Below are 17,295 nucleotides of genomic sequence, written 5' to 3' on the forward strand. Positions count from 1 at the left end.
TGTTTTACTTTGTAATTGTTACATATCCGTGTTAAATTTTATTTACTTAATTGTATTTTTATGTATAAATATTGTTAGGCCTTCGGATAGGTGGTCTAATTTTAAAATATAATGTTTATTTATGTTTTTAACAACGCAGTTCTTCCCAATTTTTTGTATTGTATTTTTTATTTATTTTCCAAATATATCAACAATATAAAAAAAGGACAAATAAAATGATTTTTTCATGTTAAAGAAATACATTTTCGATATTTAATAGATTTTTAAAACTAAACGCGTCCATGACGGAACTTTTTCCGGACAATTGAAAGTTATTTTTGTGCTGAAGATGAATAAAATATTCTACGATACCAAATTACGAACTTTTGTCAATACTGTAGAGTCTATTGTACGTCCACTGTCCATGTACACTCTACCAATTTAATATAAAAAGGGTGGGATATTCATTCATGACGTCAGTATGTTATAGGTAGTTGTAGGTTGGTTTGTTTTTTTTTTAGCTAAGAGGATTAATGAGTAAATTGATTACCTCAAATTGTGAATGATCAAATGAAGGAAATCAAAAAACCTGAAAGACATATATGTATATAAAATGAGAACTTAGTTATATCATCACTTTCCTATATTCAGGTAGTGAAATAATGATATAATTACTAATTTCTTTACAATCCCCACCAATTATAGGTAGTATATCTCTATATATGGATAGATAAAAAAAGCGAGGATTCAATGACTGTTGTGTTATTGCTGCTCTTGTCTTATTACTTAGAGCAATTATTATCATCGATCGTCTTGTTACTTGCAATTGTCCAAATAGAAAATTTTTGAAATATAATTTTAACGGTGTTTTTTTTTATTATTTTGGTAATTGGTTTGTTGTTATTCGACGGGTGAGTCGATTTATTGATTTATTTACACCATATCCGCTAAATGCAAAAATAAATATGACTAATTTGCAATGGATAACAGTGAATAATCGTATAGAAATGTACATATGTATTGTATCTACATTCTAAATACACCATTCAATAAATCAAAACTGCACCAGTATTTCTTAAATGGTATTTATTTTTTGTACTCGACATTTTCATATTCTTCAAACCAATCCGATTAGTCAACAATATATTACCCTCATATAAAAAAATTAGTGTTAGATTTGATCTGAAACCCCGAAACCGGTCTAGGATTGTTATAACTGTGCTAAGATGGAACTAATCCCCCCCATCCAAGTTTTGTAATGATCAGAGCTGTAGTAAAATTTGCTCTACACAAAAATATCGGTAATGATCCGTTCAAAAAATATCTAAAGAATATGCTTATTTAAAAATGTGACTAGAAAAAATTTGATGAGACCAAATTGGGGGAAAAATCAGTCTCGGCCCGAGTCTCAACAACACTAAAAATATGATTTTACGGAGTGGTCCATTGAAATCTGAACACTTACTATTTCAATCATTAATGAAGGTTGAGAGATTTAAATTAATTCATATTTCGATATATTAAAGCATAAACAATTATTCACAAAAAAAATATATCTAAGAGCTTACTTATAAGTCGAGAAAATTACACTTCGAAGAATCTTGACGATTAACAAATTTCCATTCGCGAACTCTAAGCAGATTGACGTCTCTAGGATCACCATCTACACCGTTAGCAAGTCCAAAAACGTTGGAGAGGTATTTGTCAAAAAGGCCAAATTGGACCCAGATGGGTTAACGAAAATAGTCCAGACCAATCCCCTCAAGCCTATTAGGACGACTTTGGGATTTCACACCAGACTGTCCAAAGAGCTATAAAGAAAGTGGTGGAAAGAGCCGTGTGAGGATGGAGAGGCCACTTTTCACCCCAGCAATGAAAGAAACCCATCTCCTCCGTTGCAAGACTCTTTTGAATATTTTTCTGAAAATTTTCCCCACCTACAGCCTGATGCCAACCGCTTCGACTAACCTTTTTGAGGGAATGTCGAGGGGAAGGTCTTCAGTGTTCGTCATCCAAACACTAAGGCCTTCAAAGACACTGTCAACCAGCACTAGGATGCCATGAAAGAGGACTTAATCTGCAGCTTGTGCCACCGCCACATGGAAGACCTCATTTTCTCTACGGGCGACTACATTAATGATTAAGAGAGCTCAGTATTAATGTATTAATTTTGTTAAAATTTTATTGATATGTAATATTTTATATCTTTTTGAAATTTAATATTTAAGGTATTCAGAATTTAATACAAGAATCGTTATTTTTGGAAGCTACTAAATGATCGTCAAAATGGTTAGTATCAATTTGAGGGGCATTTAACAGAGAGTGTCGCATGGGACGGCTCTGTATCTTCTATTTAAAGTTCATTTGTTAATGAAGGAAACGATGAAAGTGCTATCATCAACAAGTATATACTTATATATAGAGAGAAAAAGAAAAAATGGCGATGTGTCTTTGGCCATTGCACAACGTTCTAAGTTCTCGTCTATCTTTGAGAGGTGTAAAATAAATTTATAGGGGTGTAATTACTTCAAAAGTAATTTATGAGTGAGTGTCGTTATGGAGACGACGTCCCCCCCCCTCCTCCTCCTTGATTATTTTATGATAACCATTAGCTCTTCGGATGATGAGCAAATAACAAAAGCCTCGTTGTTCCTGTCTTGATCGGGGGATTTCACATTCATTACAATAGACTAGGTACCCCTACATACAACACACTTTAAACTGTTCTTCAACTTTGGTATTTATAGGGTATCTTTGAATTAAACACGTGTATACATATCACTCCATCTATTGCAAAAGCAATCAGACCTGGATTCACGGCGCCTTAGGCGCTACCTAGAAGCACATTCTACCAATTTATTCATGGAGCGCCTCTATGTATGCATATGGAACAACAAAAACCTGCTTTAAATCGTGGATCTCCGACAATTACATACTATACATAAAATATACAGGGTGGGGATTTTGAATCCAGAAATTTCAACCATAGTAGTCCAAGTGGCTCTGATCAAGAGAGCTAGGAGGCCACATTTTTTTTGTCCAAAAGAAACAAAAATCTTCTGAACACCAATTTTGGAAAAGATGGTAAGTTTGGTTTGGATTTGCACACGTCCCTCAGGACGTACAGGTCACATAGCAGAGGTTGTGATATTTTCCCTTCAGGAAGTCCGAAGTGCTTTTTTTATTCGCTCAGAACGATCATGAGCCTTAATAAACCCTTATTGATAGTGGAAGCCTCGTAGACTCAATAATCTCCGAGCCCGGAAAGACGCTATACACTAAAGACCACATTTATATTCGGAAGACATCTCGAGAAACTTTGTATTGTTTCTTATACTGTTTTATCAGCTAAATCTAATGAGCACGCTTACGTGAAAATAGATCTCAGAGTTGTCAAAATATATAACTTTTTCTGAATTAAAAATCCTCACCCTGTATAGTAAAGAAATGTCTAAAGGAATTTGTTCGTAATTTCAAAAAGAAATAAATTAAAAATCCGTTAAAACTAATTCGGATTATGTTTATGTTTTTTTTTGTAGGACGTATTCTACAAAGTATAAGTAATATATAAGTACACTTCTTATTATTATTAATAATAATAAGTATTTGCGCTTTGTTCGTTCCTAATAGGATTTTATTTTTTAAACCTTACTTTGACAAAAAAAATATAAGTATATTGTATAATTTCTTATTTGGTAATTTTTTTATTTATTATTTATTTCTTAACAAATCACAGTATATTTCTTACTTTTGTAATGTATTTTTAAATGGTTTGTAAGAGTCTTTCTGGATACATACATATAAAAGAAGAAAACAAAAAGCATTAAATTAATTAGTTCATATCTATTTATCACACAGAATCTGGTTTTGTATCTTCTTCTTCATATTTCTTTCTTTATACACAACATAAACAAGACTTAATTGATATCATTCATTCATAATTATTAAAATATATATACACACAAGGTAGGTAAAAAATAATTGTAATATAATAATTATCAACTGCCAGACATTTTGCTTCAGGAACTTGTTAACGACAAAGTGACGATTCATTCAAATGGGTAAAATAATATTTTTATAATGATACAATAATAAATCATTCTCATAGTTTCATTGGGTGGTGATGTTTTATTTCAGGAAAATATATAGCAAAAAAAAATAACTTCAAAAAATATGATAATGAAGAATTGAACCATTTCCTAGGTCATTTTCATTTTGTTTCGTTTTTGTTTTTTTCAATAGTAATAAAATAAAATATATTAAAATTAATAAAAATTCTGAATAATAAACAGAAGAGTGAAAAAAAACACAAAAAAAAAAAACAGTTTAAACTTGCATCATCATTCGGTTATTTGACCTTGAAGTCATGTCTAGCAAATCTCTATTATTTATTTGAAGCATTTGTAGAGGCTCTCCTCCACCACCGCCCAGTGGAGTATTTCCTCCTGAAGACACATTAGCATTTCCTCCTGCAGCAACGACACCTCCTGTTATGATTTGTCCAGGAGATTCTGGCTCATAGAGCCCTGCCTCCAGAGCAGTTCGTAATTTATCCAAATGAGATTTGGAAAAGATATGGTCTTGCACGCTATAGTGCGAGCCGTATTTGTAAGAGCAAATATGGCACTCATCTGGTACAGGAGGGACAGACTCTTGAGGGGGTTCGATTCCACCATTGGATTGGGAATACTGAAGTTTAGCTCTCTTCTCTTTGGCTCTTGCGTTTTGAAACCAAACTTGAACAACGCGTTTTTGAAGTCCAATTTCCTTGCCCAAGCCATGGCACTCGGACATACTTGGGGTCTTGTAGTTCTCAAATATGGCCTTCATCATTTTGATTTGAAGGCCGGTCATTTGTGTACGGAATCGCTTGTTTCCACCGTATTGAGAGGATGAGTCTCCATTAGGATCACGATCTTCATCTAAGATGTGATCTGAGAGAGTTTCCATGTCTGAGGATGTCAAATCCAGAGCTCCTACTGCACCTCCTCCAACAGCAACTCCAACCCCTTGTTCCTTGTTATTCTCTTGCATGTCATTCATGAATCGTTTCATCGTGTCCTCGTAATACTTACGCATTGAACTTTGAAGATTGTAGGCAGAGGCTGAATTAGGAATGAGTGAGGCTATGGAATCTGGTACAACTACGTCATCATTCTCCATAAGATCTGGATGATAAGTTCCGATATGACTCTCCCAAGACAGTCGCGATTTGAAAGGTGATACATTAGGACACATAGGGCATTTCATGAGGAAGTTTTCATCATGATTCAGTTCGGGTTTGATATAAAGACCCTTTCTCTCTCGTGCTCGAGTATTTTGAAACCAAACTTGAACAACTCTCTTTCGGAGCCCAACTTGACCAGCAATCTGTTCCAGACTTTTTCGACTTGGATTACTCTCACTCTGATATTTTTGGTATAAAAAATCTAATTGCTCTTGAGTAATGGTCGTTCTTAGACGTTTTTCACGATTTTGAAGCTCTTCAGCGTCTAATTCTGTTCCATCGTCTGACAATTTCCTCTTGGAGGAAGAAGGCGTAGAGCAAAGACTATTTTCATCAGACTCATTTTCCATGTCCTCGTCGATTTCTTCATCATGGCCTGAATGATGATTACTTGTTTGTTGTTGATTGAGAGCTTGGGATTGCTGCTGGTGCTGGGATTGCTGTTGAAAAGCCCCACTCAGAAAGGGATTGTTTCCCACATATTGTCTGACTAAATCCTCCTCGTTTACTAGAGGAGAATGAACGCTTCTATCATTGGAATGATTGGAATCTTCAGAATTATTGGAATTATACTGTCCAACATACTGAGCTGCAGCTACGCCAGCAGCCTTCTGAGCTTGGGCTGATCTTTTTGCATCTTCTTCTTTATAACAGTGTTGCTTTTGATGACGTATCAATTCATAGTATCTTTGGAATACAAGTAAACATTTTTTGCACTGGTAATTGAGACCAGGGGTTCGTGTAAACCTCCCGGCATTGTTTTGTTCAGAGTCCGAATCGGCATTATTGTTGCTCATCACCGCCACCGTTGCACCTACGGCCCCCGATACGGAAGAGGAAGAGGTATTACTCGCAACGGGGCTACACTCGTTTCCCGCCGGTTGATTTTCATAGATTTTTCTTGCTTTTTGACGTGCATTTTGAAACCATACAACAATTACTCTAGGACTCAGTCCCAGTAATTTGGATAAATACTCGAGGTCATCATCTTTAGGATAGGCATTGTTTTCAAAGAACTCTTGAAGAACCTTGATTTGATAGTCTGTGAAACGAGTTCTGTTTGCACGCTTACCACTTGAATTAGTTTGAGAGCCTCCACATGATTGTTGAGGACTATGAGGACGGGGAACACTATTATTCATTTCTTGTGACATCCGGTTTGCCAAATTGCTTAAATAATTTGGCATAGCTGCAGGATTCGTTGGAAAAGCTGGAAAATTTGGAAGAAGATTCGGGGGGTAGTGGTGAACCCCCCAGCAGCTAGAAGACGCGAAAGAGTTAAATTACTGCTTCCATTACTATCAGAAGGGATATCTGTTTTGCTATGATTTGAGTCGGATATATTAGACTCAGGGCTGGATGCTCGTGCAATTTTAGCTTCATTCTTAGTTACTTCAGGCTCAACCTCTTTTTTCAATTCATTTTGAATGTATTCACCCTGTTCCTCTGGCTTCAGAGGAGTTATTTTTGTTTCACCAGATTTTTCATACTCTTCAAGATTGAGTTTTGTTGAGGGAGGATTCGAGAAGTTGTAGGGAGAATCCTTGTTTTTTTGTCTTTCTTTAAAAAGAGTGTTTCTAAACCAATGTTTGATTACTTTGAGTGGAAGTCCAGTTTGAGATGACATTAAATTCAAGGTTTCTTCAGCTGGAGAATTGTTAATATCGAAGTGAGATCGGAGGATTTTCAGCTGATCATCTGAAATCCGTGTTCTAGCTCGTTTACCTCCTGTTTCTTGACTCGGCGTTGTAACAGGAGCAGGTTGTTGGGACTGATTGGAAAGAGATGCAGATTGTTTTGGAAGATGATGAGCATCAGGTGGAGTGGGAGGGAAACTGAATGGTTCCATAGGAGGTATTTGAGGCATCTTATTGTTCCCGGCCAAAGAAGATGCTGTTTGCTGTTGCTGTTGTTGCTGCTGAGCTAGCATTTGCATGAATGCAGCATGGGGATTAAGATTCTTTAGCTCTTCGGGGCTTTTATTAGAGCCGGCAGCCATAAGGGCCAGAACTTTTGGATCCAACATCCCTCCATGCATGTTCTGAGAGCCTGGAAGGAGTCCAGGAGGAATGAGAGGAGGATAAAGATTCATTGCTGCAAGAGGATTGAGTCCTTGGAGCTGGGCCATTTGCATCATCATGGGATTCATCTGTTGCATCATTGCTCTTTGAATCACTTCCTGCATTTCAAGTAGGTTTGGAGGCTGTTGTGGAGTAGCATGTGGAGTTGAGGATCGAACTGATGGTGATTGAGGAGAGTTGTCTTCTCGAGAGATGGAGGAATGCTCCTTTGGTGCTGTCTCAACTGGCATTTCCTCATCTAAATGGTTTTGCTCGGATCTCAGTTTATCGATATACTGTTCGAGGAGCTCTTGAGTAATAATGTCTTTGTGAGCCTCATCAGTATGACTCTTTAGGGACCAAGAGCTCAAGAAACCCTTCTTACATATTGGACAAGGATACCTAAAAGCTTCAGAATCTAAGGGTCTATTCTGTTCGTTGGTCATAAACTTTTTGTCCTCCTCTTCAACAGAGGAGGATGATTTCTTAGGAGAAAGTCGAGACATTGTCGTCTCTTCACTTTCTTCCTCTTCTTCTATACGAGCCTTTTTGCTGAATATCATTGAATTGCATCATAAAGTCAAATCCAAAGTTGGACAAGAGATTTTTTAAGACAGGTGAGGATGCTTTTTTAGCGTCAGGAATTGAGCTCAGAGCCGCAGCAACAGCTTTTCCATCCCCTCCAGGCATAAAGTTTTTAACAAAATTAGCAATGGCATCTGGATTAGCAGACTCGTGATGGTGTTCTTCAGGAGAAGAAGCATTCTTCTGTGAGAGTGAGGTTGCAAGTGGTGAGCTCTGAGGCGAGGATTGATTAATGGGTGAAGAGCTTCTAACGTTAGGAGAGGACTGAGGATTAGAGCTCCCTGTTGAATTAAGGCTCTTAGGACTCAGCATATCTGTAAGCATCTTTTTATGTTGATCTTGAATTTGTTGAGGATCTGGCTGTTCTATTAGTGGCTTACTCAAATCAATTTGCCCACTCAGAATCAGTTCTTGCAACTTGGATGCCTTGGTTTGGTGAAGAACAGAGCGAATGTGGATATCCAGTGTAGAGCCCTGGGTATAAGCCACTTTACAAATGTTACATTTATAAGGCTTGACCTCATCATCCGTATCCTTTTTGATGTTTCCAAGAAGAGCTTCAAGAGCAGAGCCTTTACTTGGACTTTTTTCAGGAGTAGGAATACTGAGAGGCTGTTGTGTATCCGAGGTAGATGATTTCTTTAATTGATTCAAATGACTCACTGAATTGTAATGAACAAGTAAAATGTTCTTTTGAGTGAAACTCTCACGACAGATATCACATTTAAAGGGCCTGCTAGGATCCTGGTATTTATCAGAAGGTGAGCTAGGAGAGCAATTAGAAGGATCCTGAAATGGAGAAGATGAGGAAGGACCCTCATCATTGTGAGAGCCTTTGGACTCTTCATCCACTTCCATATTTTCTTCTTCGGATGATTCCTTCACTTGCTTATCTGTATAAACATATAAAGTAATACAATAAGTCCAGACAAACAAGAAAATATTAATGCAACTTACTCTCGTTGTTTAGCCAATGAGATCCGTTGATCAAGGATTGAAGGCGAGCAATTCCTTCAGCATTGACGGAATGTACAGTGGATGCATGATCTTCCAAAGAGTCTTGTCCCGTGAACTTTTCCGAACAAAGTGGACAAGACGAAGGTGATGTGGTTGGACTGCTTTTAGTGTTATTATTATTGTTAAGATTATTACTATTATTCCTAGTCCTTTTCTCAGTCTTATGATCTGTGGAGAAATAGAGAGAGGTGAATTAGAGATTGTTTTTAGTTTGTTCCTTGAAGGAGTTGAAAAGACTAAATGATCCCAAAAACATTCAATTTAAAAATAACAGGAAAAAAAATGGTCATAATAACAGGAAAACGGGAATAATGATCCTTTCATACGAATCTGAAGGATTCTGTACCACCTCATGGTTTACAATATTAGAAAAAAGAAAAGATAATTTTGTTGTTGTTCTTGCTGTTATAACTCTTTTTTGTTTTTAAGAATAGAAACTGATGGAGGGGTACTTTATTACAAAAGAAATATTTAAAACCAACACCTGATCTTTCTTTTTTTTTTTTTTTTCCCCGTATTTTTTGGCAAAAAAATGTATTCATTAATTTGAATAGCAAAATTAATAATGTTTTTAAAAAATAAAGAATATGAGAAAAGAAAAGAACAAAAAAGGAATGTGAAATGAATAGAAAATTCGTTATATCTATTATTATTAGTATTGTATGATTTAATGATTTTACCAGAATTATTGTGTGTATGATGATGATTGGAAACTGAAGAAGTTGAAGAAGTGGTAAGCTCCTCAGCTCCTTGTTGTTGATGATGTTGGTGGTGGTGGTGGTGGTGAGATTTCAGCTTATTGCTGCTACCCCTATCATCCGATACTCTAAAAATGTCCCCAATATCCGTTTGGCTCAAATTCCCTTCTGCTCTTTTTTGTAACTGATGAATTTGCTCCATTTGAAGATGTTTCATGCTCCTCACGTGATTGAGGAGTAGATGTTTCCCCTTGGCAGAGAATTGACATAGAAGACATTCGTAATTGAGGTCCTCCCCACCCTCTTTCCCAAAGGATGAGTTGAGCCTCTCTTCGGACTTTTGGAGATGTGCGAAGAGAACGGATGATATTTGATGTTGTTGAGATGCAACATGAACTTGCAATTTATGTGGACTATTGGTAAAGAAATCACAGGCATTACAGCGTAGCTCGACAGGGTTCACATTACTTAGGAATCGTAGCTTCCATTCGTTTCCAGGACCCCCTTCCTTTATGTGATTGACATGGTTGAGTCTTTGAAGATGCTTATCAGTCTTGCAGTGTAATTGGAAATTGGCTTTGAGGTTCGTTTTGTAATTGCAGAGTTGACAGAGGTAATTCCCCGCAATCACAAGACTGACTTCATTTTCACGAGACTTGGTCCGATCCGACGATAAATGAGCCGAAAGTGGCTCCAGGGAATCAGAACCAAAGTCATTACAAACACAACAAGTAAAGAGGTAACGTGGATTGGGATCGACTTCTGGCTTCGGTGGAAGAACAGCCTCATTGTTCATCATAACATCTTGAACATGATGATCATTTGGAAGAAGACCCATGGATTGTTGCTGTTGAATCAGCTGAGTCAATAGAGCTTGATTGTAAGCAAGATCCGCCATGGCAGAAGCATCTGGATTTGAAGAGGCTGCTGCAGCAGCTAAAAGTCCAAACCCTTGAAGTAATTGTTGTTTCGGGTCTGTGGGACCTCCTACTGGATTACTCATTTGGTGAGTGAGAGCAGAAATGTTCTTGGCGTTTTGTTGAAGAGCAAGTACATTTTGAGTGTGTTTCTCGCTCGTCATGTGGATCCTTAGATTACGGGCTACATTCGTTTCGTAATTACAAATATCACATCGCCAATTCGGTTTCGGCACCGAGGATATCGTGTTTTGAGGGGAAGAAACGGCAATGGAGGGTGAGGAAAGAGGAGGATTGACTTTGGGGCTGTTTGGGCTACTGCTGTTATTATTTTCAAGTGGTCCTCCAGCAGATGAGGAAGAAGGTGGAACAGATCCACCTCCATTTTGGAGTTCCTGCATGTTGTTCAAATGTTTATCAGACTGCATGTGAATGGAGAGATTTCCTTTGGTTGTAGTAGAATAGTTGCATACCTCACATCGATAGGGTTTATAGCCGCAGGTGTAGGTTTCTCCTCGTGCAAGTCGAGGGTGTTGTTGACCAGTGATGCAATAAATGCAAGTGGTTTCGTTATCTGGATGCTTTTCTTTCATGTGGATTTCTAAGGTTTCTTGATATTTGTAGTGCCAGTTGCATTTGGGGCATTTGAGGGTTTTACAAGAGTTTCTTGAAGTGTTCCATGCAATGCCTCCTGGCATTCGAGAGGCATTGAGGATGAGATCACATTTTGGACATTCAACGCCCGTGGGTCTACCATTTACGTGGTCCGGACAAGCTCCTATCGTTGTGCCCTGAAGCATATTTGCATTTGTTGGAAATGCAATAGGAGAAGGTGAGCTGAGGGAAGAAGGTACTGTCATGGCAGGAGATATACTCCCGGATGGACTTTTTCGCGATGCCGCAGCGGCGGCAGCCATCATTGCTGCAGCCATTTCATTGGGTGTTGCCCCTGAACAGCTTCTCTCTGAGTCTGGAGTTCGTCTAGCTCCAAGCGGGGATGCGGCTGAAGAAAAGTTATCCACTTCAGAGTGACTTTTAACTGACGGAGGCCTCATATAGGAGGAGGCGGGGCCATTGGGATCTGAATCATTACACAATGATGGTGGAGGAACTTTTGAGAAGGAAGAGGACGAATTGGGTGATGATATGGCACCGGAGGAGGATGATTTATCTGGATTGACTGGTTCCAAGAAGGAGACAAGGGCTTCCTTGTTCTTCCCTGAAGTCTGAATGATTGCAGAAGAATGTTTAGAGTCCAGAATGGAGCGCTCTTCCTCAGTTAGAAGAATATCATGATCTGATACACCGTGATTCATGAATGATTTGGAGCATCCAAAAGACAACTTACAAATGAAGCACATCAAAATTGGTTTGATGGGCACTGACAAAAGACTCAAGGGTACCTTGGACGATGATGAAAGGGCACATCCTCTAGTCTTGAGATCCACTCCTCCTCGTGCAGAGTAGACCCGGTAAGAGTGAACCACTGGAGCATTGGATCCATCGGTGGATGCATTCTTCACGAGCGCATTATATAGATTTGTGTTCCCATCTCCTTTTGAGACATAGAAGGCATTTGCAATGGGAAGATACTCATCCACGGGGGAAGCTCCAGATCGATCAATAATAGACCCATCATGTTTAGGCAGAAGAATATCCAAATTATCATCTTCTAGAATATAAGCGGATCCATCTGGATTATAAACAATCTTTCCGTCAAATTTAGCAACATCCTCATTTTCATCCGTGATCATGGGCTCATCATGCTCTTCTTCAGCAGACAACATGTTAGATTGATATGAAGGAGAAGAGGTGAGTGCTCAACAGAGAGTTGTTGAATCGGAATAGAAATGAATGTTTTGTTTGTTTTTTGTTCGTAGTGGGGTGATTGGGTGGATTTGTGATTTTCTATTTGTGTCTGGATCTGGTGGGTGTCCCTTCTTATTAGCTCATGTTCTCAAATGGTTTTCTTTCCTAAAGGATAGGGGGAAATAAGGAAAGAAAAGAAAAAGATGGATTCTTCATTAGTTAAGAAGGGAATTGTACTAGCAATAATAATAATAATAATGAAATATAGTTAGTTTGTTAGTTAGATGGGAATGAGTGAGATACGAGGAAATTTCCCCTTCATAATAAAAACAATAATTGGTGGATCTCTCTCTCTCTCTCTTTCTTCCTCTCTCTAACGACCAATTATAAGAAGGAGTTGTTTCCCAGATTATGTAATTCATTTTAGGTCATAATAAAGTCAGGGATAAAAGAAAGCATCTTTCATAATATTTATACAACTGTAACGACTAGTAGGACGTGTACAAAAGTGTCAAGACATTAAAAAATCTGTTCCGACCGCTCTGCGGCAATATTTATTATATTACTTGAGAAAAGGAAAGAACGAAGAATAAAAACCTCTCGGTCAAGAGTACAGAAAAAGACGAGAAACAACAACTGAAGGGGGCTAATTAGTCTAAAGATGAAGAAAAAGAAAAGAAGTAATTCTCTTTTCAACACCTTGTGGTCGTTTTTCCTCTGCTCTCTTTCTTCTTCTTCAAGCCTGAGGAAGACGTACCAACGACGCCGCACTAATTACTAGTTTTGTTTGTTTTACGTTATTATGAGTAGAGTACCTCCCCCCCGTATTAATTAATAGACGGCTCCCTCTTTTTGTATGTATATAATCTATGATTTATTTTCTCTCATGGCAATTAAAGACTCTTTGCCTAACTGTTGTTTTGTTTTTTTCAATTTTCTAATCCTTTACAAATAAGGATTTGTTTGTGAATAACTTCATTGAGCCGACTGGATAGATAGCTGGAAATCAGCTGTGTCAATATGTAAATTGTTTGTCTTTCATTTCCCCCTAAAATGAGGTGGGACTCCGGGAATAGAATAGTGTATAATTCCACGGATCCAAATGAGTATTACGACTTGCAGAAATGCTTAGTCAAATTCTGGAGTTGAGAAAAGCCCCTTTAAAATGTCATAAAACTATTTTAAACAAAGGCTCAAAGTTAATTTTGTGCCGCAATACATCTTCTACTTGATCAAAAACACACTTGGAACTAGAAGAAGATGAAACGATCCTTCTCATACTTGTTTTTTGGAGACACCTCTTGACTTAGTCTTAAGTCTTACATAAGTATCACAGGTGTCCCCCTCCCCCTTCTTGTTCTCTCTCTCTCTCTTTCTTCAGTTTTACAATGAGTTTTTTGTTAATAAATATATATTATATTTTTTTGTCTTTTTGAATGAAAAAAAAAAAAAAAAAAAAAACTGTCCACCTGGGAATTTCTGTGCGACACTTCAATACAAAAATAATTCTGCTTTTATTTTTTTGTTCTTATTATCTTTTTTGCCGGTATCTGTTACTTATTGTTGTAGACGTTGTTTCATTGGCCTTACGTGCTTCTTGGGTCTCTATAATAATTGGTCCTTCAAAAACGAAGAAGATGTTTTACTATATGTACAAAAATATCACTCCTTTGAATCTTTATGGGGTGCCTTTCATTTCATTATGTATATAATGCCCTGTTCTTATTTGAGCTGCTAACTCCAGGTGTGAGGCGAGGGGTTCATCAAAGAACAAGGACTCGTAAGAACTCGAAAAAGCACTTGGAACATACTGTGCTTTAAATACCCATAAAAATAAGGGGATTGAGAGAGGAAAATGGGTGTACTTTTGGGGTGTTATTTGAAGCTACCACTAGCCATGATGTTATTAAAACGAAACAATGATGGGCCGCTCAAATGGTCGAAAGATGAAAGTTCAACTCTATTATTGATCATTAGTTTTGATTTTGAAACGTCTTCCTCAGTGGATTTCAAGAAGTTGAATAATTTCATTAGATAACAATCATACTTGCAATGCAAAAAAGAAAGGGGGAGAGTAGTTGAGGGGGCGGGCAAAGAGTTACATGGTTTTTTTGAGAGAAGAAGAAGAAGTAGTGGTGGAGAGAAGCCAAAGTTTCATAGCAATAAGATAAAGGTATTAGATGGAAGAGGTTGACACTAGGAATGGAATGTTATTGTGGTCTCTATAAGCAACTTGTAGTTTGGGGTCCGTCTTACCTTAAATGACGATGAAACGACATCTTGAAGAATCTAGTATATAATATAATAGGTCGTCGTGGATATGATGTAGAATTTCTTCAAAACAGAACACAAAAAATTAATCACATCACTGCTTCGTGCTTAGTTTTCTACTCTTGTTCCACTGATAGTTACTGGTGTTGTAGATGTCCTCTGATGAATTCTGTTGTTGTTCAATGTACGATTATAATAAGTCTTGTGTCTATTCGATTGGATGTCTATCAAATAACTGACTCATGTGTTGATTAAATAGTCGACATTCTCTAATTAATTCCGATGATTAAAAAAAAAGTGGATTTTTTAATTATAATTAAGGAATTATAATTTCTTTTCTTAACCGGGAAATTCAACACTTCATAGCGGAATCAACGCGACTGACTGACGAATGTTATTATTAAAAAAAATCAGTTTAATAATAATAAGCAGAAAACATGAGAGCAGCAAGGAAGCAGGCGGAGCGCTAAAAGAAAAGAGGAGATATTGGCGGGCACGAGAAGCGTGCACGGCGGAAAAAAGATTTTCCGTCCGGGTGAGCGTTGTTCATCGCGACGCTGGAGTAGTAGTAGTCAGAATCTACAACTATTACTGAGAAGGGTAAGAAGAGTGTACGTCAAAGGAGGGAGGGAGGGAGAGAGAGAGACTCAAGTATATTAGAAAAAGTAGTAGACTCACATAGAAGAATAATATATAGACACAATATATAATAAATGAATCCATCCAACAGAATTGGGCAGAATTGGGCGAAGAAATGTACTAAATATAAAAAGAAAAAACCGTAAATTAATTTAATTTTTTAATTAACTCCGTAGAGTCTTTTTTCTTACACAAACGATTTAATTATTTATTTATATTTTTGTTTCTCGAATATATTTATGTATATTTAAACGTTCTATAACACAATCTAATTATCATAGAATGGATCAATCAATTTGCCATATACAGGTCTGTCTATGCATTGCATTTTATAAATTTTTATTTGACTTCACAATCCCAATATCAGATCCAATAAAGGCACACAATACCTACGGTTAAATCCATATTCATTTAATGATGGATGACACTTTGCTAAATGCTAACTCACAAAAAATAAATCATGTTTCTGGGGGTGTTAGCCAGTTTGCTGCTAACTAGCTATTCTTGATTTTATAGAATGGATGGCGTAGCTAGAGGAGGAGAAGAAGAAGAAGAAGAGCACCATTGATAAACGAGATGAAAAACTGAAATCTCAAGTCTAGGTTAGTGGCGAACTGAGAGGCTTTGGTTTTTCAAAGACCCACATAAATAAAATAAATATGTGCACTTGATAACATAAGAACAAGCTGGGAGTTTTTGATTAAACAGAAAAAAATGCATTATGAAATGTTTACTTGAATGAAAAAACACTTTCAAAAAGACAAGTATAATATTAATCTGTTGAAAAACTTTCCAACAAGTTATTAATATTTTTTAATTTTTACATGAACATATTATATTCAAGTTCAGTCAATTTGATCGTGCGGTATTTGAACTTTATATAGATATCATCAATATAATCAATTTCAGTTGGTGAGGTTTGTTCTTAACCAGCTAATCCTTTTCTTCTTTTCGTTATTCTCGCAACGTGAATACTTATACACTCTTCTTTAATAACTTTTTCCACGCCACGAGGTTTTAGTATCTTTTATGATCAGTTTTACCAAATATCTGATTATTATAAGGTTCAGTTAACTAAGGACTTATTCACTTATTTGAATTAATATGAATTATAGTACGCATATCAACGAATAGGTTTATCAAACTGTCGTAATATTGAAAAAAAAATCAATCCAGCTCGCTTTTATGTTATCGCCATACATATATTAACATTCTGTACAAATTTCCTTTATTTATTTTGTTTAAGTTATCAAGAAAAGGGCATCTGAACTATCCTGTGAGGATTCCTGAGCTTCTTGACGCTGGAATTATAATCGGGAAACTTATTTCCTCCGATGGGATGGGTCTACATGACTTCCCAGATGATAATGGTGTCTTGGAACAAGACGGTGCCGCTCCTTCCCACACTGCTCAAAGACAGTTGACGAGTAACATCAATTTCTGGCCGAATAAATATAGACCCTGTATTCACCTGACACCAAGCTCTAGTCACGTATAGAGTCCAAGGCATGTTCTTTTAGGCACGAAAACATAATTTTAAATGAACACTGGGCCATATGTCCCAAAATTCAATAGGAAAGACGTGACAAGCCCTCAGGAAAACCATCATGGACGCCAAAGATGGCTAAATTAGAGGATACATTTGGTCTTTAAATATTTTGTGTACATGTCTAGTGAGTACGGAAACATATCTTGTTAAAGTTAATAGCCTAGATTGTTCAGACTTCAACGTCGCACTCGGTACATAGATTGTCATTTGAAACGATTTTTTATAGTACTTGGTGTCCAAGTTATTTAAGATCACTAATAAATTGCTCATTAATTAAGATTTATTACTCTGTTTATTAATATTGTTATTGTTACATAATAAATGATTTTATTTATTATTATTTATTTTTATTTGCTATTTCCGACAAGGAGGCCACTGTTGGAATATAAATATGATTGTATTTTTCAAAAAAATCCCAGAACACTTCAACCTCGTTAGGTTGCGTGAGTTTCCATCGTTCTCAAAATGATTTCCAACTCCGAAATCAAAGTTTAGTTAAAATTGTTATTACACTGATTACTTCTCCTCCTCTGCCTAGGCAGAA

At 36.9% G+C, this 17,295-nt stretch overlaps 2 protein-coding genes across 2 annotated transcripts; both read right to left on the minus strand.

Annotated features, from left to right (window-relative positions):
* Nucleotides 1-3,663: 3,663 nt before the first annotated feature.
* On the minus strand, nt 3,664-6,393 carry LOC121117223 (zinc finger homeobox protein 3-like). The gene has a single exon (XM_040711579.2). The coding sequence runs from the start codon at nt 6,391-6,393 to the stop codon at nt 4,306-4,308; it is 2,088 nt and encodes a 695-aa protein (XP_040567513.2). The 3' UTR covers nt 3,664-4,305.
* LOC121117222 (zinc finger homeobox protein 4-like) lies at nt 3,664-15,031 on the minus strand. The gene is made up of 4 exons (XM_040711578.2): nt 14,549-15,031; nt 9,549-12,457; nt 8,809-9,036; nt 3,664-8,744 (listed from the first exon to the last, which is right to left on the minus strand). The coding sequence occupies exons 2-4, from the start codon at nt 12,268-12,270 to the stop codon at nt 7,783-7,785; spliced, it is 3,912 nt and encodes a 1,303-aa protein (XP_040567512.2). The 5' UTR covers nt 12,271-12,457; nt 14,549-15,031; the 3' UTR covers nt 3,664-7,782.
* Between the last annotated feature and the right edge of the window lie 2,264 nt (nt 15,032-17,295).

This window comes from Lepeophtheirus salmonis, chromosome 5 (assembly GCF_016086655.4).
Source record: "Lepeophtheirus salmonis chromosome 5, UVic_Lsal_1.4, whole genome shotgun sequence".
In the NCBI taxonomy this organism is placed as follows: Eukaryota; Metazoa; Arthropoda; class Copepoda; order Siphonostomatoida; family Caligidae; genus Lepeophtheirus; species Lepeophtheirus salmonis.